Raw genomic sequence first — 26,469 nt, forward strand, 5'->3', positions numbered from 1 at the left:
AGGACGTAGAAAAGTAGATTGATGTGTGCAGGACACGTAATTAGGATGGAATAGGAAAGACTGCCGAGACTAGCATTCTGAGGATCTGTGGAGGGTAGAAGGGGCAAAGGAAGACCACGGACACAAAGGACGGTATCACCAAGGGTACGGAGGCAATGAACCCATGAATAGAATGGACCATGGAAGCCAAGAACAGAAACAATTGGTGGAGGTATATAGAACACACACAAGGACTCCAATACTAAACCAACAATTAAGAAGAAGAAAAGAAGTTCTTAATGTGACCTAATCCCTGTCTCATGTCAGTTTAAGAATGGGAAGACTAGTGTCTAAATTTTTGTATGGATGTTATTGGATAGTCACACTCCATTTATCATTATGAGGGGGAAAAAGGAAAAAGGTAGGCACTTAAAAAGAAAATGCTAAAAATTAAAAATCTGCCGATACACGAGATTTCTACTGTCTTTCTGCTTGCTTATTTGTTTGTCAAATGTTGAGATTTATGAAATAATTATGGCAGAGTTCCATTTTGTCCTTTTACAAGACAAGCAGATATCAAGCAAGGGGTATTTACTGTTATTAAATGCTGAATTTTTGCCGTCTATTATATCCTCAGTCACTGTGGAAAGGTGGAGAATGCTGATTACACATGTCAGCCTTAGTGTAGTGTCAAATAATTCAGAGAAATAAGGTACCTTGCAAGAATCATCAGATTATAGGTTGTAGATGGCACCCAAGACTCTTAATTGGTTCTTTTCTTTTTATAATGGGAACCAGAATCAGAAACCTGAAACTTTTATGTATGCTTCAATAGTTGATATCTACATCAATGACAGAACATTATTACATTCAACACTACTTTTTGCACATAGTGCAGCCTTGCTCAAGAGATCTGACATGGCAAATGTTAACAACATTTCACCTGCTATTGAGTGCCCACTTTTCAAGATCAAGACTGAAATCAAAAGTACGCAGAATTATTATTTTTTCGTCTTTCTATTGACTCAGCTGTGTAGCAAGCTGATATTTCATTCAGTAGTTTTTGTACTGCATCATAGTCAATGTCCTAAATATTTTTGTACTTCCATTGCTTGCCCTACCACTTAGGAGCTTAGAAGATCAGAACTGTCACATCCTCTTCACTATGATGAGCATCAAAGGTGACGCTCCCATCAAAGCTTTGCAATCATCATATGGGTTCATGTGGATATTCAGTTTTCTTGAAAGAGAAGCCCTCATCATTGAACTGCACCTCAGGACTGTTGCGGAGTTTCATATGGAGGATGTGAATGGCGTCTCTGTGTTTTTGCCTTGTTGATGAAGGCTCATAATGCTCGACTTCATATATAATGCCTGATAAACATTACAGTAGCACCCAAAGTGGTGTTTTAGTAACTTTACCTACAGTTACACATTCCGCACAGGTGTAAAAATCCATATGAAGTCATCTGAACTGTACCTCTATGACCAGTACTTCGTGTTATAGCAACTGGGTGTCCAGGATCCATATGCAAGCCAACCATATTGTTTCTTAGTTCTTGGATGGACTTAGTTGCCATTCACTAGATGCCCCATGATTTTTACTTCTTGTGTGGTAAAGAGGCACTTTCCTGGACTCATGCAGAGACCTGCAGTCAGAGGCTGTCAGGAATTAAAAAGGCAGTCTTTCCTTGGTCAGTCTCGTCAATCACGATTTGCCAGTAACCAATTACAAGTCCATTGCTGAGAAATACTTTGTTCCTCTCAGGTAATCTAGGGTGTCATTAATGCATGGTGGCTGATAGACACTGATTTTTGTTATTTTGTTCATTTGTCGATAGTCACTGCAGAAATGCCATGTGCCATCCTCCTCCTTCACAAGGACTGTGGTAGAAGACCTAGGGCTCTGAAGGTTCAGTGATGTTATCGTGCAGCATCTTCTCCACTTCCTTGTGGCTTATCAGCTGGTGGCACCCTACACAAGCACTGGATAATTCATGGATGATCCCCAATGTTGCTATGTTGTTTTACCATTGACCATTTGGTCTGTCTTTTCTCCACTCCAGCAGAGCGTCAGTAAATTGATGCAGGGCTGCTAACACTCACCAATGTTGCTCCTTAGTCAGGCCAAATCCTTTTGGCTGTTCTATAGTAGCTTCCTCCCATACTTTATCTGTAGGGATAGAGGAGCACGGTTCTTTATTTATGGTATTAAGCTGCTCATTTGGACTGGTTCAATTGTCCCTACACCTGTATCTTTAGGGACGAGCCGTTGCTGCTCAAGGCAAGTAGTGATCCGAAGTTCATCTTCACCATGTACAATGCTTATGACTTTCCTTGGCACATAGATTTGTTTTATGAGCCTGAGTATTTTTTTGCAGTTGATGAAAGCTTCATAGTTTAACTGAGCACCTAGCGTGAGGACCTCATTGATGATGACGGAATGATGGCAAACAATCACCCAGACAATCTTTTTTGTATGTACTTTTTTGATTATCTACAGCGATATGGAGTTTTGATCTACCACAGTCAGTGTCTCTTTCTGCTACCTGCAGGAATTCCCATTCAATAATGACATTACAACTACATTCTGATAAAAGGACAAATTGAAAGGGTTGTCTTGTGTCCTTGATAAGTTATTCTTGCAATATATGTTCCTTTCAGCTGGAGGTATTTCCTGTTTATACTTAAGTAAAATCACTTCATGTCAAGGAACATATGAGGTGCAATCAAAAAGTTTCTGTTTTATGTCATTGCTGCAGCACGTGTGTAGTGTAGCATGACTCTGATGCGAGTATATAAGTACTGACAGGTAGGCAAGAGTTTAGTGTGGCATTCGTATTTGTGATGTGCCTTTGGCACATGCGGTAACATTATTAACAGATGCATCCAAACAGGACCAATGTGCTGTTATTCTTTTCTTGGCCACCAAAGGACAAACACCAGCAGACATCCATCACAGAATGAAGAATGTGTATGTGGTAATATGTCTATCAACATCGTTGTGGAATGGTGTGCCAAGTTCTGTGATAGTTACATTTTTACAGAATCTGGCAAGCCAGCCTCACTGAAGTGGGAGACACTCGAGCATCTGCCATGTAGTCCTGATCTCTCCCCATTTAATTATCATGCCTTCATTCCCTTAAAAAAGACTTTGAAGGGCCAATGATTCCTGTCTGACAAAGATGTTCGGCAAGCAAGTAGGGAATTCTTCAAGCAGTTGGACATGATGTTTTACCAAACAGGTATCTTCAACATTGTGTGTCGGAGGGATGGATTGCAGTAGTGCTTATGTTGATTTTGCCAGATTGGCATGCCGATTTTGGACTATACCACCATTGAGTAGAAGCTTTTTGATCGTCCCTGATAGTATTCTTTAGCTGCTGAAGATAAGCATTTAACATTAGAGAAAAGGATGCTCTTGAATCAAGTAGAATCCAAACAGGTTGGCTGTTGAGAATGATGTTAATCAGATTTACTGACTTCTTGGTGACTGTTGTCTATTTAAGATATTCATATGTGTCAACTTCATCATGCCTTGCTTAGTTTTCCTTAACTCAGCGGGTAGGGATCCAGCTGGTACCTCCATAAGGGGACAGGGAATGGCTATGGTATGTTGGGGAGTGACCTCGTACAGGATACAGTGATATTCTGTGTCGTACAGGTCACCTATAATTGTCTGCAGTTAACTCATGAATTAGCATTGAAATGATTGACATTTGATGGCACAGAGTTTGTCAGAAACTTGCCTTCTTTCTCTCCTGTAGCTTACAAGTCCAGGGTATCTGTTACGGAAACTGGCATGTTGTCCTCTGTCCTCAAAATGTCTATTCTTCTGCAGTACATTACACTTGGCAGAGATGTTGATTGTACCTGAGTTGGTTGGAAGCTGGATTGTCATTTGACAGTTGCTGTATAAATCTGAGTTGGCAGAGTCCATTCTTCATGGAGCATTCAACTGGTGGTGGAGATTGGTCCTAAACTCAATACATCTCATCTTCAACATTCTCTATTACTCCAGCCATATTAGGTAGACATTCATTCCTGATATCTCTCACTTACTTGGTCTGAGTGTTCTGGCTGCCATAAATTGTTGTATCTCTTCTGTTACAACCTGGTGTATGAGAGAAGTGAGGTCAATGTGGCCTTACACAACTGCCATAGGGACTACATTCAGGAGTCAGTCGTACCCGTTTCATTGGACTCTCTTTATGTTGCTTATTCTTGATGTGCTGGTACCACTTGATGAATGTGTCCTGCTTGGTACATGTATTCTGAGACTCTTTTCACCAAGTGTGAAGTTCTGTTGGCTTCTGTCATATTCAGATTCAGTTGTTCTTTAGCTAAATGGGCTTGCTGCTGATTGCTGCTAAATCTTTTCTTCAGTTTGGCCTGTGGAATTTATCCCATCAGTTGAGCTTCTCTTTGTTGTTCTCAACCCACTGCTGGGCTATACCACCCAAGTAAAAGTACATTTTCTCAAATTGTCATCCAGCTGTTGTATTTCACAGCTTAGTCAAATCCTTATGACCATTTTGTTGGGTCTTGTCTAGTGTCTCCAGAAAACACATGAGTACGTGTTGTGCAGCTGACTTACTGCTGTTTTGAAATCAGTTGGTCTCCTGAATCCATGAACCATGGGAACAATGTTCCCATATAGGTGACAGCATTTAAATTGCCTCATTGGAGCTGTGGTGATGTAGATGTTTTTGAAGTACCCAACATCTCCTCCAAAAATAGTCACATTGTAACCAGAATCAAGTCCAAGTCGAAAAGCAGGGACATCAGGGACTTAGCATGCAAGCACATTTATTATGAACACCAATTGGACTAAACTACTGGATGGAGAATGCAGCTGCTTATACTAACATTACAACTATAATAAATTTCAAGAACCTTCCAGAACTGATAGATACTAAATGACAAATGACTGCCAGTGATCAGGTTTGAACTGGTGACCCACAGCACACCAGCCAGTGATGCTAACTGCTACACCGCATTACATGCGCTGTGGCATGTGGCAAAGAAGTTGTGCTGTATACAAGGATGATACAGTAAGAAAATGAGGGTTATTTGTTTATTTTAAAAAAAGTTAGAAAAACATTTCTCTGGCAGTTTTTTTCCTACAAACATACTTAACTTTGCCACATAATTGCTATTCACTTGTTAACTCTTACAGTAACTTTAAACTGGCGTCTTCAACTCCTCTGGATAAAAGTTCTTTGCACAGGAATTGAATCAGTTGATATTGGTGGTCTGTAGTTTGTAGTAATCTTCAAACAGTGGTTGACTAACCCATTGTTTGAAGTACAAGAAAAGATTATAATCACTGATGTGAGGTCAGAACTTTTGGGTGAGTTGTTGAAAAATTCTCAATGGAAATGCTTAATTTTATTCTTGGTAAAGGCGGCAGCATATGGATACATGACGACATAGAGAAGACCATCCTGACACTATCCAAGAATTTCCACAATAATTGTGTAAATATTTATGTGTTCAGCATCAGGAAATCAATCAGCCAGGATACCAACCACGAATCATTGATTTGATTGCAGATTTTGGTCTGCTTGCTGCAAAATTTCATCAGTTTGGATACTGGGCCTGCCACTCATGCTCCTTATGGTCTGCATTTGTACAGCCAGTTTTTAAGTGTTAGCAGCATTATTTGACCTTCCCTTCACTCATTAATGTAGGCTCATGAACTAGGCATAACTCACGATGAATTTGGGCTTTTGTGGATATTTTTGTACACATAAATTGAATATAGCACATACTTTACAGTTGATGTGACCAGTGATTTTTGAAGCCATTATTAATTGCTTTCACTCTTAGTCCAGTGACTATTGGATCAAAACAGTGACTTTTGTGGTTTTACAATAAATCAATCAATAGATGGTTCCACATGAAACTTCATTGTGAGCTGATAGCATTTAAATTTAGACCGAGAGCCCTTACATTTTTAATAAACCATGAATAGATTTCAACTGGTAAAAGTTTGAGGAGAAAAGATGACTGATAAGAACTTAGCTTCATGAGACAAAATATTTAGTAACAACAATAGACTCGTATAACAGGATATAAAATGACACAAGCTTTCAGAACTACTAACTTGTTCCTTTGGGAGGAGAGAGATGTTGGTGAAGATCAAAAAGGAAGAGCAGGTCACTCCGGACCTAGGTTGAGTAGGGCATATGTATTGTGCTACTGTGGTGAAAGTTGGCCTTGTTTTTATCCTGGCTCAAAAAATGCATTCACTTAATCCATACAAATTATTCACAGCCTAATCATATTAACAGTGAAGACTTTGTAATCCATTGAAGAGTGATAGGTTTTCACACTTGAAATGCAATGCGCCGCACTGGTCTACCACTCGCATAACAGAAGGAACGTTGTGGGGGGGGCTGCCTGTCTGCTGTCTCTCTCTCTCTCTCTCTGCAACAACTTTGGTAAGGTTGAACAGCTTAGGTATTCAGATGTATTATTCTTTGTGCTAAAATATGTTGGTTCCTGTGTCAGTACATACTTTCTGTGTTATTTACAACTAAATTTATTTGACAACACAGTCCATATCCTAGACTGAAAAACACAGTACTTGGAGAATCATTCATTTACAAACATTGTTGTTTTGACATTATGTGAACTTCAACATAACAATATAATTGTTGTATTTTTTAAACAAATTGTGCTTTGAAAAAAGTGTGTAACTAACAATATAACTGTTGAAGAATAAGTATGCTTTGCTTATAATATCATCTAATTATGTGAATATGAAGTCCTTTGATTCCATGATCACCAGTATCAAGCATTGACTGTTTCTTATCTGACAGTCAACACATTAAATGTTTTTGGTTCTTTCCAGATCAGGGAAAAATACCACTTGCATTGGTGACTACTATGAAGAAACTGAAAAGTGGTTACATTAATGGAACAAGGTGAGACCATCTTAATTTTCGGTGGTGTAATTACAAAAATCATCGTTATCTTATGCACAAACGAATTTCTAGTTTGTAATTGTATTTCTGCCTCATCTTCAAACTTCGCCATATTGTCCAAAGTAACACTTGATGGATGTTGAGGTTTTAACAGAACTGACTATAGTTAGTTTTTTGTTGTATTGGTCAGACATAAGAGTTGTTGTTATGTGTGATAAACATTTATATACAGGGTGATTCAAAAAGAATACCACAACTTTAAAAATGTGTATTTAATGAAAGAAACATAATATAACCTTCTGTTATACATCATTTGTTGTTGTTGTTGTGGTCTTCAGTCCTGAGACTGGTTTGATGCAGCTCTCCATGCTACTCTATCCAATATACATCATTACAAAGAGTATTTAAAAAGGTTTTTTTTCACTCAAAAACAAGTTCAGAGATGTTCAATATGGCCCCCTCCAGACACACGAGCAATATCAACCCAATACTCCAACTCGTTCCACACTCTCTGTAGCATATCAGGCGTAACAGTTTGGATAGCTGCTGTTTTTTCTCGTTTCAAATCATCAATGGTGGCTGGGAGAGGTGGCCGAAACACCATATCCTTAACATACCCCCATAAGAAAAAATCGCAGGGGGTAAGATCAGGGCTTCTTGGAGGCCAGTGATGAAGTGCTCTGTCACGGGCTGCCTGGCGGCCGATCCATCGCCTCGGGTAGTTGACGTTCAGGTAGTTACGGACAGATAAGTGCCAATGTGGTGGCGCTCCATCCTCCTGAAATATGAATTGTTGTGCTTCTTGTTCGAGCTGAGGGAACAGCCAACTCTCTAACATCTCCAGATACTGTAGTCCAGTTACAGTAGCACCTTCGAAGAAAAAGGGACCAAAAACTTTATTGGCTGAAATGGCGAACAAATGTACAACTAAATGAAACTTTATAGCTCCCTTAATTCGCCGACAGATAGTGCTTAGCTCTGCCTTTTGTCGTTGCAGAGTTTTAAATTCCTAAAGTTGTGGTATTCTTTTTGAATCACCCTGTATATTCCGAAGTGTGTACATTAGTGCATGTGACAGGAGCTTCGTAAACATGATAGAGTATCATTTGCAGCCTGTCACAGCTCTTAATGTTAATTGCCTCTTGTGTGACTCTTTTCTTTATTAAGTGAAAATGAATTTAATAATATTATTCCATCTCCAGTAATGATATTTTATTCTTTTGATAAGTATAATGTACTTCAGAAGTTTGAATAGCTGTACTGATGTTTTTGATGGTATCATCTGATTCAGTTTTTCACCTAATATCAAAGAACTGTCATCAGTCTTATTTTTTTGAGAATTGTGGCTCTCTGTTTATGAATGAAAATTCATTGTAAATAACAATTCACAATATTCATGTCAGACCCAAAAACATGACATACCATGGGTTGTATGTTGTGTGGTTGGTAAATGCAAGAGTAGTTCAGATTAGCCAGTAAGAGTGGAAAGGCTCCAGATGACATAGAGTTTGGTGCAGCCAATAAGTTTAATTTTCATAGTGTGGATATACATCTGCCATGCATGAAGCAAATTTAATTCCCGTCCACCATTTTTCTGCAGTCAAGGGCATCTTCTGATTTATGACTACAGCTGAAATTACCTTTAACTAACTGCAAATAGCTCATGCTAGCTTTATTTCTTCTCCAAAAAACAGTAAGCAGTGCACTGGCAGCAACAACTGCTGACATTTCAGTTGAAATATGGATAAACTTTTCAGTGCCAATAAAACTGCAAGACAATTAAAAACCTGTTGGTGTACTCAAGATAACTTCTCATTACTCACAAACTGAACCTAAATCAACGCAATTTCAGCAGGTACCACCTGAAGTTTATGTAGTAAACTTCGAAACATGTTATGGTTAACTTATAGAAATGGTGACTGGTGCAGAAATTCTGTATTTTTGATTGTATTTTAAGCATTCAGCCGTAGCTGCAAAAACCAATCCACTGTGAACGAGAATATTTTTAAGAAAATTTTGTGTTACAAGTAATTAACACAAGTAGTTCAATAATAATAATAATAATAATAATAATAATAATAATAATAATCACTCAAAAAATTATAAAATAATTTAATGTTATTTCATTTCTACAGTCTTATCATTGTCATTTCATTTTTGCAATGTTTTTATTGAAATTCTATGTTTGTAATGTTTTTGCTGACCTTTAAATAAGATGAGCTTGATATACAGTTGTCTTGCAACTTTACCTGTCTGCTCAAAAGATTTAGATTTAGAGAAATTATTTATTCTGCAGAATCCTTGAAGTGCAAGTTTTCCCCAAATTCAGTTGCTGTAGAAAAGTGGCCACTGTTAATAAATAAAGAACTTCTCCGTAATCGTAATGAGTGTTCTTTGGTGATATAATTTGACAAACTTAAGTAGCTATACGTCTTAACAGAATAAAAATGTAGGGTCCGAGTCAAATTCCTTATTTGCTGAGAATACTATGATATTTTACCATTAGCCTGAAGTTCCAAAAGCTGCTTCAACAAAACTGTTATGTATGTTTTCACTATTTAACATATCAGAATCTGAAATAGTCTGTCTTAATTTTCAAATGAGGAACTCAGATTTCTAACTTTTTTTCCTAAGTTGCTTTACATATTTCTTCAGTAGCACATTATATGCTTGTACTCTATCATATTATGAATTGATATTATTATTATTATTTATTTATAACTGTGATCAGCATAAATAGGTGAACTAGGCATCAAAAAACTAAAATGTCACCAGAAGATTATAATAATAATGTAACTGCTTAAAAAATAGAAATTATTGGGGTGTGTTAGTGTCTCCAGACCTAATCAGAAGTGGGAATCGAAGAGCTTGATTTCAATGCATTAGGCTCCTCTTAATGTTCTGATCACTGTAGAAACAGTGGCCAAGTTAACTTTGGTTACTGCAAGTAGCGCTGTAACTTGTGCTAGCTGCTCTATGAAATTTTATTTCATAGAGCATACAGCTATTGCTGTTTAGCACAGTGTTATCAACTGTGATTACTGTACAATTAATGTCATTAGATCCTTCATACCAATACTTCCTTATTTTAATTGTGCAAGTGTTTCTTTTTTTTCCCCGTGTAGCACTCTGCTGTTCAGCACCTACTCCTTCTGTTTCTCATGCAGTGTGTCCATAATTAAAATTCCAGTTTCAAAATGCGGTAGAAAGAGAATGACATAAAATTTGAACAGCATATTATTGATTCAGTTGGACATGTCGTGGAACAAATAAAAATTAATAAAACTTTTATCAATATATGGCACAATAAGCATCTTAATGTAAATGGGGTTAGCTACAGATGTTAGACAGATGGCGACATGTATGATCGCCGAAATATTGTGCCCGTTGGACACTATAGACCAGCAGCACACCCGTGTATATTTTGATTATCAAATACGCCGGGAGAAACTCAAGAATCACAAGATTATTGTATTTTGATTGTTGAAAGAAGCTGCAATATACAGGAATGTATTTTGTCTGTACTGTTTAAATTGAGACAAACAATACTGCAAGTGATTCTGATGTGCCAAAGCCTTATTCACACGACTAAGTTAGATATAATCATCAAGATAAATTCAGTGCAATAAAAAATATCTGCAAGGATGATTCACATTATGAAACTATATTAAAGAAAGAAATTCAGAGGAAATTGACAAATAATGACAAAAATTTTTCACAAACAAATACTTCCCACAAGTGGCAGTATATGTTTAAAATACCTCACTTCAGAATTTACGAAAAAAGGATTATCAGTGTTGGGTGCTAAGCGATGGGGGGATAGACAGAGAGAGAGATAGAGATAGAGAGAAAGAGCTTCAATAAATTTAAATTAGAATTAATTATTTAAGTAAAAACTTTTTAATATAACATGTTCTAAAATGAACTAAAAAGTATTAAATAATTTCCCCTAGCCCAAAGCAGATTCCTGACGCCCTACAGATAGTTCTGAAAATTTGAGCTTGTGAATTTTTAATGTCAAACCTCGTAGAATTTAAAACAAAAAATGTGGGATGCATGCAATAGGTAATTGATGCGTGAATAGTTCACCTACATCGTTAACAATTTTATTACGCTTCAGATGATATGCACTGCTCTGTTATTTTTCTCAATGACAGTTACGAAATCTGCATTTCTCACTATTGTCTATTGCATGCACACCATGTTTTCTGCTTTCAGTTTTACAAGTGTTGTCATAGCTATTAAAAATTAACAAGCACAAATTTTCAGGACTATCTGTACAGCATTAGGAATCTGTATGGGTCTAGGAGAGATTATTTAATACTTTTTAGTTTGTTTTAAAAACACGATATATTAAAAAAGTTTTATATTTAAACAGTTATTTCTTGCTTCTTAGTCTTGTGTGTGTCAAACTTTTCAATTGCTTTTAAACATGTTATAGCAGACACATGTTATAGCAGACACGTGTTATAAGTTTCATGTTTATTTTTAGTTTCTTCAGTTTAGTCAAGGAATATGTTGCTTCCTCTTATGTATATCTCACAAAAGACCAAGAATGTAAAAATTAGAGAGAATCAAGCTCACACAGAAGTTAGCAATAGTCATTCTTAACTGTGAAATAGTCAAAATCGGTGAGTGAGTGAAAACATTCATGCATCTGATGTGGCCGTGGAGACTGGTTTTATTTGGTTGTTTCATACAGCTGGATAAAGAGACAGAACAAAAAAACAATTGCCTGCCCAGTCAGTCGGTTGTCCCATTACTACTGTAAACCTACGCCACACAGCCCCCTTTGCAGATTGAAGTGGTACCATTTGATGGACATGTGGCTTTTCCATTGCTCACATTCTGCAGTCCTGCATATTGACATGTACTTTGGGATCGACATGGCCTTCATCTGTCCACAGAATGTTCCGTGGCCGTTCCTTGTGCACTTCCATGTGAACAAGCAATTCCGAAGTGAACATTTTTGCTGGCTGGTCAGCAAGAAGAAACTCCTGAACATGGGTGATTTTGTATGGATAGCAATGCAGGATGTTTCATAGGTTTTTATACACCATGCTCGCAGACATGTCTAACGTTCTGACAATTCCCCATGCACTGCATGTTTGCCCATGACCACTTGAGCCCTCCTGCAGTGCAGTGGTCACATCTTTGACAGATGTTGGATCAACTGGTTTCCTCCCTCTGCTACATTGCACTTCAAAATAACCTGTATTTACGAATCTCTAGATTCTTAGCAGACATCAGACCTGCGCCATTTTCGTACCCTTGAGTGTCTGGAACTTCAGAAGGGCTATTGCCTCACAGTCACTGTTCTTGTAAAATAGATTTACCAACTATCTGTGAGCCTTCAAGGAGACAGCCATGTAGGGTGTCTTAAATGCAAACTGAGGAACAGCCGTGTGCCATGCATCTGAATCTCTAGATTCTTAGCAGACATCAGACCTGCGCCATTTTCGTACCCTTGAGTGTCTGGAACTTCAGAAGGGCTATTGCCTCACAGTCACTGTTCTTGTAAAATAGATTTACCAACTATCAGTGAGCCTTCAAGGAGACAGCCATGTAGGGTGTCTTAAATGCAAACTGAGGAACAGCCGTGTGCCATGCATCTGGTGTTGTACATTTATGAAGGTTACAAATTTTTCCCCTGATGTTTCCCTTTGCATCAATAATATGCTGATCAAATTTGATGTGATTCGAATCTGCGGTTCTTTGTCTACAGCATTTTGAAATGGAACTTTAACTACAGACACCCTGTATTACTGTTTTAATTAAGCTTTTTAGTGTAGTATGTATGCAGAGAAACAGAAAATTACTTAATTATTTGAGCTCAAATTTCGGTTTTCTTTCTCTTTCAGAGTGACTTTGGGCTTCTTGAGAGATTTTCTAAACACTTCTTGTATAACAAACTTGAGTTTTCTTGGTAGTCAGGAAGATGGAATGCCTGATCGTAAGTACTTGGTAAATGCTCACTGATTCAAAGCAAACTGAAACTTTTAATTTCAATATAGGCAGCTATTTTTCTGTGCAATCCACTGTACCATAACTCTGATAGAATAGCAATACACCTTTACTATTGTTCTGTGAATTAGCCTATTTCTGAATAATATATTGCTATGACCCACGTAAGTAGCACAATCATAGTTGTCTGTTGTATTGATTTAGCATTTGACATTCAAAATTAACTAGCCTTCCTATTTGGGTATCATATTAGCACTTTGTTCCTGAATTATTTTTATTGCAGGTTAAGCTAACATGCTTGTTGTTGTTGTTGTTGTTGTTGTGGTCTTCAGTCCTGAGACTGGTTTGATGCAGCTCTCCATGCTACTCTATCCTGTGCAAGCTTCTTCATCTCCCAGTACCTACTGCAACCTACATCCTTCTGAATCTGCTTAGTGTATTCATCTCTTGGTCTCCCCCTATGATTTTTACCCTCCACGCTACCCTCCAATACTAAATTGGTGATCCCTTGATGCCTCAGAACATGTCCTACCAACCGATCCCTTCTTCTGGTCAAGTTGTGCCACAAACTCCTCTTCTCCCCAATCCTATTCAATACTTCCTCATTAGTTATGTGATCTACCCATCCAATCTTCAGCATTCTTCTGTAGCACCACATTTCAAAAGCTTCTATTCTCTTCTTGTCCAAACTATTTACCGTCCATGTTTCACTTCCATACATGGCTACACTCCATACAAATACTTTCAGAAATAACTTCCTGACTCTTAAATCTATACTCAATGTTAACAAATTTTTCTTCTTCAGAAACGCTTTCCTTGCCATTGCCAGTCTACATTTTATATCCTCTCTACTTCGTCCATCATCAGTTATTTTGCTCCCCAAATAGCAAAACTCCTTTACTACTTTAAGTGTCTCATTTCCTAATCTAATACCCTCAGCATCACCCGACTTAACTCGACTACATTCCATTATCCTCGTTTTGCTTTTGTTGATGTTCATCTTATATCCTCCCTTCAAGACACCATCCATTCCGTTCAACTGCTCTTCCAAGTCCTTTGCTGTCTCTGACAGAATTACAATGTCATCGGCGAACTTCAAAGTTTTTATTTCTTCTCCATGGACTTTAATACCTACTCCAAATTTTTCTTTTGTTTCCTTTACTGCTTGCTCAATATAGAGATTGAATAACATCGGGGAGAGGCTACAACCCTGTCTCACTCCCTTCCCAACGACTGCTTCCCTTTCATGTCCCTCAACTCTTATAACTGCCATCTGGTTTCTGTACAAGTTGTAAATAGCCTTTCGCTCCCTGTATTTTACGCCTGCCACCTTTAGAATTTGAAAGAGAGTATTCCAGTCAACATTGTCAAAAGCTTTCTCTAAGTCTACAAATGCTAGAAACGTAGGTTTGCCTTTCCTTAAACTTTCTTCTAAGATAAGTCGTAAGGTCAGTGTTGCCTCACGTGTTCCAGTATTTCTACGGAATCCAAACTGATCTTCCCCGAGGTTGGCTTCTACTAGTTTTTCCATTCATCTGTAAAGAATTCGTGTTAGTATTTTGCAGCTGTGACTTATTAAACTGATAGTTCGGTAATTTTCACATCTGTCAACACCTGCTTTCTTTGGGATTGGAATTATTATATTCTTCTTGAAGTCTGAGGGTATTTCGCCTGTTTCATACATCTTGCTCACCAGATGGTAGAGTTTTGTCAGGACTGGCTCTCCCAAGGCCGTCAGTAGTTCCAATGGAATGTTGTCTACTCCGGGGGCCTTGTTTCGACTCAGATCCTTCAGTGCTCTGTCAAACTCCTCACGCAGTATCGTATCTCCCATTTCATCTTCATCTACATCCTCTTCCATTTCCATAATATTGTCCTCAAGTGCATCGCCCTTGTATAGACCCTCTATATACTCCTTCCACCTTTCTGCTTTCCCTTCTTTGCTTAGAACTGGGTTTCCATCTGAGCTCTTGATGTTCATACATGTGGTTCTCTTATCTCCAAAGGTCTCTTTAATTTTCCTGTAGGCAGTATCTATCTTACCCCTAGTGAGATAAGCCTCTACATCCTTACATTTGTCCTCTAGCCATCCCTGCTTAGCCATTTTGCACTTCCTGTCGATCTCATTTTTGAGACGTTTGTATTCCTTTTTGCCTGCTTCATTTACTGCATTTTTATATTTTCTCCTTTCATCAATTAAATTCAATATTTCTTCTGTTACCCAAGGATTTCTACTAACCCTCTTCTTTTTACCTACTTGATCGTCTGCTGCCTTCACTACTTCATCCCTCAGAGCTACCCATTCTTCTTCTACTGTATTTCTTTCCCCCATTCCTTTCAATTGTTCCCTTATGCTCTCCCTGAAACTCTGTACAACCTCTGGTTCTTTCAGTTTATCCAGGTCCCATCTCCTTAAATTCCCACCTTTTTGCAGTTTCTTCAGTTTTAATCTACAGGTCATAACCAATAGATTGTGGTCAGAGTCCACATCTGCCCCTGGAAATGTCTTACAATTTAAAACCTGGTTCCTAAATCTCTGTCTTACCATTATATAATCTATCTGGTACCTTTTAGTATCTCCAGGGTTCTTCCATGTATACAACCTTCTATCATGATTCTTAAACCAAGTGTTAGCTATGATTAAGTTGTGCTCTGTGCAAAATTCTATCAGGCGGCTTCCTCTTTCATTTCTTATCCCCAATCCATATTCACCTACTACGTTTCCTTCTCTCCCTTTTCCTACACTTGAATTCCAGTCACCCATGACTATTAAATTTTCGTCTCCCTTCACTATCTGAATAATTTCTTTTATTTCATCATACATTTCTTCAATTTCTTCGTCATCTGCAGAGCTAGTTGGCATATAAACTTGTACTACTGTAGTAGGTGTGGGCTTCGTATCTATCTTGGCCACAATAATGCGTTCACTATGCTGTTTGTAGTAGCTTACCCGCATTCCTATTTTCCTACTCATTATTAAACCTACTCCTGCATTATGGAAAAGTGAAACAAATGATTCTATCTTCATTTGGTAAAAAATTCAAGTTAAAATTTATCATAATGTCTGCACAGTAGATTATCTGTTACTATAGGAACTAGAGATAAAACAATGTTGCTCTGTTACGACTTGCATTAACCTCTAGACACAGATTAATGTTTCTCAAAGTTATTTAGCTAGTTTCGTGTTCCATAGATCATTTTGCACAGTAAATTGTAGTGATATGGAACGATTCATAACAGTAGGTTAGCTCCCCACACTGTCCACCCATCACATTCCGAACCCCTATGTCCTATTGCCTCCTTTCTATTCACATCCCCTCACCCTCATTGTGTGCTGTCCTCTGCTAATCCACCCACCCATCTTTTGTCTTTCCCCTTACCTGCCCGATTCCTTTTCCACTCCCCGTACCTGCCTCTATCCCCCCTCCTGCCGTGTGCATCCCTGCCCTCCCTCCTCTCCTCTCTCACCTCTCCACCATCTCACTGCCCCACAGCCTCCCAGTCGTCTCATGCTTCCATCCAGTCCAGTCCCTGCACGTTCCATCAGACAGTGCTCTTCTCTCCATTAACTCATGCCCTGATATTACTCCACCTTCACTGTCCCATCACAAATTGCTGCTTAATGTGGCAGTTTCATTCTGGTCCGAGCTGCAGGAGATGGCTGTCATGTGTGTTTGAGGCATGGTTTGCATGTGTGAATGTGTGTGTGTGTGTGTGTGTGTGTGTGTGTGTGTTTTCTTTTCTGAAGAAGGCTTTGCTCAAAAGCGTAAAGTGTAACAGTCTGTTTGTTGTCCCTGTTCGCAACTCAGTGTGTCATTTTTAGGGTGTGTAGCAATCTGTCTTTTCCCTTATAATGTTGAAACTTCATGAGGGAAAAAATATACTGTGAAGCAGTAATACGAATGCCCAACTCCATAAACAGATGTCTACAAGATGATTACGGGTGAGCACTGTTGTGACTCGCCGATCATTCAAAGCGCCGCCGCGCAATTACACGCGTCCTCTATGTGCAGCGCTGTCTGCCAGCCATGCAGCAGCTGCGCCACCTAAGCGGCCAGCCGAGCAGCGGCCGCTAGACTGGGACACAGTGCTCATTTGAATGCTAACGTGTACACATGTCTTGCTTGTCAACTTACTCTGTGACTTATATGTGTTGTGTCGTTCTGAAATATATGTGTTAAACTTGACGTTATAACAATTGGCAACGAGGGTGGGATTTTTCCTTTTCACCATTGAACCACAGGTTTCCATGGCTACTGTCGAGCAACTATTGCAAAATCTCCTTGAACAGCAAACGCTTCTAACAGCAGCGATTAGTGATTTCGGCGCGGCGTCAAATGCAGGGCGTTTCTCGTCGTTGGCTATACCTCCTTTTCCTCCTTACGACGAGACGACGGAAGACTGGTCTGATTATGAAAAACGTCTTCGACAGCACTTCTTGGCATTTCATTTCACGGACGAACAACCATGTAAGTCTCTGTTCCTTTCCTGGATTTCACCTCAAATGTATCGGTTGTTGTCGCAGTTGGCTCCTTTGAAGGATCCTGCGTCTTTGTCCTTTGCTGAAATGTGCTCACTTCTGTCTGTCTATTTTCAAAAGCAAATGCATATGGTAGCCTCTCGTGTTGCTTTTTATCGTTGTCAAAAACAGCCACATCAATCCAATTGCGCTTGGGCTGCTGAACTTCACGGCCTCAGTCGAAAGTGTCAATTTGTTACTGACGTTCACAAAGAATCCTATGCCGAGTCCATGGTACGAGATGCTATTATCCGGTCGGCGCCCGACAAAGGAGTTCGGCAACGGGCCCTTCAGTTGGCAAATCCGACTCTAGATGAAGTTCTCTCCATTGCGCAGTCTTTTGAAATTTCTCGCGCCGCTGGGGCGCAAATAGAGGCGTGGGGTGATGTCAGGGAAATACAACCTCTGTGCGCTGTTGACAACGTGTGCGGCGCATCCCCGCCGGCCGACATGGCCGCAGTGCACTCCCCAGCGCAGCCTCGGCCTAACCGTAAACAACCCGCTAAGAAACCACAGCAAAACCCCCGGCTACTTCCTTCATGTGTCTGCGGTGTTTTACGAAACTTTCACGCGAGGATTGTCCCCAACGTTGGGCTGTGTGTCACAATTGCAAAAAGAAAGGTCATGTGTCTTCCGTTTGCAAATCCGACCGCATACGTGATGTTCATGAACATGACGCTGATTCTGATTCTGTGTTGTCTGTCAATTGCACTTCTTCCCTTTCAGGGAAGTTATTCCTCACTGTCCAAATCCTTGGTCGAGATGTTCGCATGCAGGTGGATACCGGTTCTGCTGCCACTATAATTAATTCTCAGACGTATCTTCAGTTGGGTTCTCCACTCCTGTCACCTGTCACTTGGCAATTACGGACGTGCAATAAACAGAAGATTTCTCTCTTGGGACAGTTTAATGCTGAGGTATCTTACAAATCCGTCATTCGCACTGTTCTCATATTTGTGGTCGACCAGAGCAACGCAGAAAATCTTTTTCATTTCGATGCCTTTCGCGTTTTTGGGTTCTCCATAGATGACTCTGTCAATATTGTCTCTGATGCTATTCCTTATGCTCAACTGGATTCCTTGTCGATGACATTTTTGTCCCTTTTTACTCCTGGGTTAGGCCATGCAAACGACTTTGAAGCTCATATCACGCTCAAACCCACTGCTCGGCCTAAGTTTTTTCGGGCTCGGCCCATTCATGTGGCACTTCGTGGTCGGGTAAAACAGGAGTTGGATCGTCTCACTACTTCAGGGGTCTTGCTTCCTGTCACTTCCAGTGAGTGGTCCTCTCCTGTCGTCGTCGTTGCTAAGCCAAATGGCGATATTCGTCTCTGTGGTGATTTCAAAGCCACTGTAAATGCTCAATGCCTCATTGACACTTACCCTATGCCCCGTCCTGAAGAACTGTTCACTAAACTTGCTGGAGGCCAGTATTTTTCTAAAATTGACCTGTCAGAAGCTTATCATCAACTTCCTCTTGACGCTGCTTCCCGGCAGTTTCTGGTCCTTAACACGCCTTTCGGCCTCTATCAATACCAACGCTTGCTGTTCGGGGTTGCTAGAGCCCTGCTCTCTTTCAGCGATTCTTGGAACAATTATTGCTCCCTGTCCCTGGATGTATCAATTACATGGACGACATTGTTGTCACTGTCTCCACCACTGAAGAACATCTTCAAAATCTCCGCACACTTTTTCATGTCTTACAGACTGCCGGTCTGAAGTGTAATCTTCAGAAATCACAATTTTTTCAGGCATCTATCACATACTTGGGGTTTCAACTCTCTCGGGATGGTATTCGTCCGCTTCAGCAAACTGTCGCTGCGATCGATGCCCTTCCTCGCCCTACATCTGTTAAGGAACTGCAGGCCTTCTTGGGAAAATAGCATACTATCACAAGTTTTTACCGTCTGCGGCTTCAGTGGCTCAGTCGTTGCATTGCCTGTTGCATAAAAACGTGCCTTTTGACTGGTCCGCATCATGCGATGCGGCTTTCCAGAAATTGAAGACTTTGCTGAAACAGGCCCCGTGCCTGGCTACTTATTGACCTAGCCAACATCTTGTTCTTGCCACAGACGCCTCTCAATACAGGGTCGGTGCAGTCCTTGCGCACCATTTTTCTGATGGTTCAGAACAACCCATTGCTTATACCTCCAAAACACTCACGGATGCCCAACAAAAGTATTCTCAAATTGAGAAAGAAGCTTTGGCCATTATTTATGCTCTTCATAAGTTTGGTGTTTTTCTCTATGGCTCAAAATTTCATCTTGTTACGGATCACAAACCTTTTGTTCCTTGTTTCATCCATCAACGTCACTTCCCGACAAGGCTGCACACCGCCTCCAGCGTTGTCTCGTTTCAATTATGAGATTCATTTCTGGCCAACGGCTCAACATGCAAATGCTGATGCTCTGTCTCGCCTTCCCATGGGTCCTGATCAGGCATTCGATAGGGATGAACTTTCGTGTTTCCACCTGGATGTTGCCAAGCAGCGGGTTGTGGACGGGTTCCCCATCACTGGGGACAGGCTATTGGCTGCTACGGGTTCTGACCCTACCCTCTCCCGGGTTTTACACTGTATTCAGAAGGGTTGGTCAGATCGCCCGTCCGCTAAGACTTCTGATCCGTTGCGGAACTACTACGCTTTGCGCTACTGCCTCACAGCTAGGGATGGTGTTATCCTCCTTTCCACTGACAATGCTTCACCGCGTGTTGTGGTACCTGCGTCTTTGTGTGCTTCAGTCTTGCGCCTCCTTCACCAAGGGCACTGGGGTGTGTCTCGCACAAAATCTCTGGCGCGCCGTCATGTGTACTGGCCTGGCATCGACTCTGAAATAGCACACATGGTCGCTGCCTGCGGCCTTGTGCGTCACAGGCCGCTGCCCCGAAGTCATCTTTGTCACCGTCGCCTTCGCCTGAGAAGCCCTGGGAGTGCATTCATGCTGACTTTGCGGGACCCTTTTTAGGTACTTATTGGCTCCTCATAATTGATACCTATCCTAACTTTCCTTTCATTGTCCGTTGCACGTGGCCTACCACCGTGGCAACCACCAGTGCTCTCGCCCGCATTTTTTCTTTGAAAGGCCTCCCCTCTACTCTTGTTACTGATAATGGTCCGCAATTTGCCGCTTCCGAATTTGCGGATTTTTGTGCTCGTCACGGCGTTATGCATATCACGGCCCTGCCGTTCCATCCACAATCCAACGGTGAGGCTGAGACAGGTCCGCACATTTAAGGTTCAGATGCGGAAACTTCTGACTTCTTCTGCTACTGATGATGCGCTTCTCCAGTTTCTGGCATCTTACCGTTTCACCCCCATGGGCGACCACAGCCTGGCTGAGCTCTTACATGGCCGCATTTTTTCTTTGGAAGGCCTCCCCTCTACTCTTGTTACTGATAATGGACCGCAATTTGCCTCTTCCGAATTTGCGGATTTTTGTGCTCGTCACGGCATTATGCATGCCATGGCCCTGCCGTTCCATCCACAATCCAACGGTGAGGCTGAGACTGGTCCGTACATTTAAGGTTCAGATGTGGAAACTTCTGACTTCTTCTGCTACTGATGATGCGCTTCTCCAGTTTCTGGTGTCTTACCGTTTCACCCCCATGGGCGACCACAGCCGGGCTGAGCTCTTACATGGCCGATAACCCCGCACGCTACTTCATCTTCTGCGGCCTTCCACCTCACGGCCGCGGGTGCCTTCACTTGGCCGGTTCACCGCCGACGACCTCGTCTTGGTACGGGGAAATGGCAGGCGGCCAAAATGGAGCCCGGGCTGCATCTTACGACACCGTGGCAGACGCCTGTATGAAATCCAGATGGACATGGGTGTTGCAGTGCGTCATTCGGACCAGCTTCGGCCTCGTGTGCCGGCAACACCTGTTCCGAATGCCGCTACACCACCTTCGGCTCTACCTGACGCTCGGGATCTTGGCATCTCTCAATACTCACAACGCAGCCCTCTCACCGTCATCGCGATGCCAGCACAAGAACGGACGCCACCAGGAGACGTGCCCATGCAGGAACCGGATGACCATCCTCTGTCAGAGCAAATCTACTCACCTCCTCCCCCAACGGACGCCGACACATGGCCCATGTCTCCTGTCATATCAACTGGACTTGCTGCAATGGGCAGATTGGTGCATGCGGCCCCAGCAGATTCGACCCCTACGTCTCCTGTCATCTCGACCTGTTATCATTGGGGACACTTCCGTCTGTACGGGAAGCCTCTTCCTCGAGACTTTACGGTGAGTCAAACAACGCCTATGGACATTAGCCGTCTCCAGGACACCTCCATCAAGACCAGTGCAACAATTTCAAAGGGGGGAAAAGTGTTGTGACTCGCCGATCATTCAAAGCACCACCGCGCAATTACGTGGGTCCTCTACGTGCGGCGCTGTCTGCCAGCCATGCAGCAGCTGCGCCACCTAAGCGGCCAGCCGAGCAGCGGTCGCTAGACTGGGACGCATTGCTCATTCGAATGCTAACGTGTACACATGTCTTGCTTGTCAACTTACTCTGTGACTTATATGTGTTGTGTCGTTATGAAATATATGTGTTAAACTTGACGTTATAACAAGCACCAAATAAGTTCAAATTGTTATCTAGGATTTGTTCTCACCACTATGACTTTGTGGATGATTAATTACTATTGTACTTTTCACTGACAAGCAACTTAAAGCTTCCTTCTTTCAGAAAATATAAAATAATCTGTCAAAGATTCACATCACCATAATATTTAACTCTGCATCTGACGTTACTATTTTCCACTGGGGATTCATTGACAGACTATGTCCAACACATTCTCCTTGGTGTGAAATAAATAAGGGTTGGGAAGAATGCAGTGAGTAGAAAAATTGGATTGGAAAGGATTAAGGACCAGAGATAAAATGTATTATTTCAGTTGTGTCCTACTTTCTTTTTAGTTGTAATTCAGTATAGCAATTATTTGAAGTATCCTTCTAGTAGACAATTTTTAAAATAACTTTTTTCAGGTAATTACATAATAAATTATGCCCACCCCCTCTCTAATTCATTAACATGCGTAAAAGTAGATCATGTGATGTACTTCACGATGTATCATGGAGGTGGCAGAACTACGTAGAGGTACAGAGTCAGACGATACAGCACGATGGAAGTATTTGGATTGTATTGATAATCTCATATTTAGTTAAAAATGAATAGAAATAATTTATAATATGTATTAAAAGTAGTGCACACATGAACACACACACACACACACACACACACACACACACACACACAGTAGTAAAACTTTACACTAATCAGCATATGTGTGATAGCGATCATGACTAAATCAAAACTGGTTTAAAGATAACATGAATGTTAACAGTGGACACTGGATTTCTTGAAAAAGCTGCAAGATGTTTTCCTGGGGAACAGCTGTTTGTGTACACACACAATGCGGTCCAGCGATCCAAAAAAGTTCATACAGAATATCCACCTACTTACACCAGGCCTCCACATTGAGCATGCACAAATACAAACACCAACAAATATTTTGTATTTTCTTCTAAATAATAGTGAACAATACAAAATTCATTAATATGCATAAAAATATATTATATAACATATTTCAGTCTGCGTCATGGAGGTGGCCGTACTACATAGTGGTTCAGTGCCTGACTAAGTACCCCCTCTGTTGCCTCATGATATATGGTTTTAAAAATTTCATTGAGGCTATGAACATCTAACATTAATTGAATTTGATTTTCATAAATCATAAACATGTATTATTTTTCTATATTTCTTTGTATTAAGAACTACTCTTTTGTTGTAACTTCAGTGATTCTTAATACAATCCCATAGTATTTCTCTTCTTCACAGTAAATAAACTAATGGCTAATAGGTGGTGCATTATGAAATGTTTCATAGCTTAAATACTGTTGGCAAATTAATGATTTGCAATTAATTTCTCAAATGTAATGACTATACTGTTAACTTAGACTGACACATGTGGATAAACTAACTCAGCTGCTCTTGCAACATGAAAAGAAATTGACTTACATTAACAAATTTTGTGGATAAAATGAAATACATGGTGAGATGAAAAATTTTGCTCTTGTAACAGTGAAAAGAAAGCTAATAACTAACATTTTATAATTCAGCCTTTTTGATATTGGTTCAGTGTATTCTTGCGTATACAACATTTTTTATGTATATAAATATATATAGTCCTTCTACAGGGAAAGACTTTTAACATTAGTTCATTTACAAGTCATCATTAATTGTATATCTATTTATCTATATAAACAAGCTTCTTATCCCTTAAAGGTGAATTACTAAGCTTAATTATATTTGAGCTAAGCCACAAAAAATGAAAAAATTGGCTTTGACAATGGCATGCAGTATCAACTCATATCGTGACACTGGCAAAAATATATGTGCTTTACTTCCTCCTCCCTCCCCTCCCATTAATTAATGATGCATTCTCTGACTTGGATAATCGCAATTAACTAGTTATGCATGGCTAATGATTAGTGAGTAAGTGTAAGCTCTAAGATGTAGTTCACATGAGCGCAATACTGTTGTGTAACAATTGTAAGCTATGTGAACATTGTTATTAATCTGACAAACTGATGAAAATAGGTTCTGTAATGCCTATGAACGGTGAGACAGTGCTCTTAATAGCTTTAATTCGACTCTGAATCTATAATCGCTGGATTTACTGGTTAACCACACACGTAATCCATGTTCTTTTAGATTCCTCAAACGTGACAAAACAAACTTCAGTGTAGTTAATAATGCTACAGTTAAACAAATCACCCGAAAATTTATATGAACTTGATCATAATAACATTCAGACCTTCCAAAGAGTGCAAAATCCCTTCTTGGGTAGAAGTTTACATTACATTCAGAGAGTGATTACAGAAGCTACACCAAGAACCAGTGTGTTCAAATGTATTGCTGCTGTCATATTCCTGTATTCTTATTAACCTATTCTTTCTCTTATTTTAACTTCCAACAATATTAGGAAGAGGATAGATTGCTGCTCACCCTGAGGATGACATGTTGAGTTGCAGACAGACATAATGAAAAGACTATTACACATTATAGCTTGCCACTACTAGTGTTACATGATATTTGTTCACTTAATGCAGCTGGTTGGGCTAAATAGAAAATCACTGTTTAAAACATGTCACTTTATTCCAGTTAAGTGGTCACGTCCACACTCCAGCACTGCCCCAGCGGTAAAGACCCCAAGCCACAATGATTTGTTCTACACTGAAGAGCGAAAGATAATGGTATACCTGCCTAATATCGTGTAGGCTCCCCACGAGCACACAAAAGTGCCACATCACAAAGTGGTATGGCCTCAACTAATGTCTGAAGTAGTGCTGCAGTGAACTGACGCCATGCAGGGCTGTCCATAAATCCTGAAGAGTATGAGGTGTTGGTGTCTCTTCTGACAGCACATTGCAACGCATCCCAGATATGCTCAGTAATGTTCAAGTCTGGGGAGTTTGGTGGCCATTGGAAGTGTTTAAACTCAGAAGAGTGTTCCTGGAGCCACTCTGAAGCAATTCTGGACGTGTGGGGTATTGCATTGTCCTGCTGGAATTGCCGAAGTCCATCGGAACGCACAATGGACATGGATGGATGCAGGTGATCAGACTGGATGCTTATGTATGTGTCACCTGCCAGTCATATATATACATTCAGGGGTCCCATATCACTCCAACTGCACATGCCTCACACCATTACAGAGCCTCCACTATCTTGAACAGTCCCCTGCTGACATGCAGGGTCCATGGGTTCATGAGGTTGTCTCCATACCTGTACACATCCAGCCACCCAATACAGTTTGAAATGAGATGTGTCTGACCAGGCAATATATGTTTCCAGTCATCAACAGTCCAATGTCATTGCTGATGGGCCCAGGCAACTTGTAAAGTTTTGTGTCGTGCAGTCATCAAGGGTACTTCAGTGGGCCTACGGCTCCATAAGCCCATATCGATGACGTTTCTTTGAATTGTTTGCGCACTGACACTTGTTATGGCCCAGCATTGAAATCTGCAGCAATTTGTGAAAGGTTTGCACTTCTGTCACATTGAATGATTCTCTTCAGTCGTCATTGCTCCCGTTCTTGCAGGATCTTTTTCCATCCACAGTGATGTCAGAGATTTGATGTTTTACCAGATTCCTGATTCTCACGGTACACTTGTGAAAAGATCATACAGGAAAATCCCCACTTCATCACTACCTCGGAGATGCAGTGTCTCCTTGCTTGTGTGCCAACTATAATACCATGTTCAAACCCACTTAAATCTTGATAATCTGTCATTGTAGCAGCAGCAACTGATCTAACAACTGTGCCAGACACTTGTTGTCTTATAACACAGCTCCGTATTCTGCTTGTTTACATATCTCTGCATTTGAATATGCATGCATACCAGTTTCTTTTGTGCCTCAGTGTACATCCCCAGTCCCTGAAAGTTCATTTTGTAGATGAAATTTCAAGAACTTGGGTGTAATTTTTCGTAAATAGAAGTAGTTGCCAACTTTGATGGATTGCAGTGAATTTTTTAAGAGTATATTCTCCTTGGTAGTTTGTCAGTGACTAATTTGTAGGAGTTTCCTTTAGTCTAGATCCAGTTGGTAATTTGTCTAAAAATAACTTCAAAGGTAGGCTTTAGGTCAATTTGTTTTCATGAGGCAATGCCACTTAGACAGGAAAAGTTGTCACTAACTTTGTGTTATAACACACACTAGCTTTAGTTTGTCAATCTACTGATGCTTGCAGTGGACAGTTGGACAATGGCACTGCAAAAATTTCCAAATAAATAGTGTTTCAACAGCTAGATCCATGTCTGTATCAATCACAAGATTGTCAATGCCATGACCATTTCAAAGGTATGTTGAAAAGCAAACACCAAACTGTCCAAGAATGAAGCCGATCATTAACCAAGTTAACAGCCACTGTGATACTGATATAAGTGAGTAGGTATATCCAAATTGTGAACATAAATATATCACTGGAGTCGAGGAGAACTTGGAAAGCCCTTTATCCATAGCTTACTGTCACAAGTGCAGCACTAGCAGTGGTGCTGCTTGGAT

At 40.5% G+C, this 26,469-nt stretch overlaps 1 protein-coding gene across 2 annotated transcripts in view; it reads left to right on the forward strand.

Annotated features, from left to right (window-relative positions):
- LOC126475093 (probable phosphorylase b kinase regulatory subunit alpha) overlaps positions 1–26,469 on the forward strand; it is a 263,393-nt gene that overhangs the window by 151,151 nt on the left and 85,773 nt on the right. For both annotated transcript variants that reach the window (XM_050102666.1, XM_050102667.1), the window contains exons 12-13: positions 6,839–6,911; positions 12,773–12,864. In XM_050102666.1, coding sequence (XP_049958623.1) covers positions 6,839–6,911; positions 12,773–12,864 — 165 coding nt within the window. The remainder of the gene's footprint in view (positions 1–6,838; positions 6,912–12,772; positions 12,865–26,469) is intronic.

This window comes from Schistocerca serialis, chromosome 4 (assembly GCF_023864345.2).
Source record: "Schistocerca serialis cubense isolate TAMUIC-IGC-003099 chromosome 4, iqSchSeri2.2, whole genome shotgun sequence".
In the NCBI taxonomy this organism is placed as follows: domain Eukaryota; kingdom Metazoa; phylum Arthropoda; class Insecta; order Orthoptera; family Acrididae; genus Schistocerca; species Schistocerca serialis.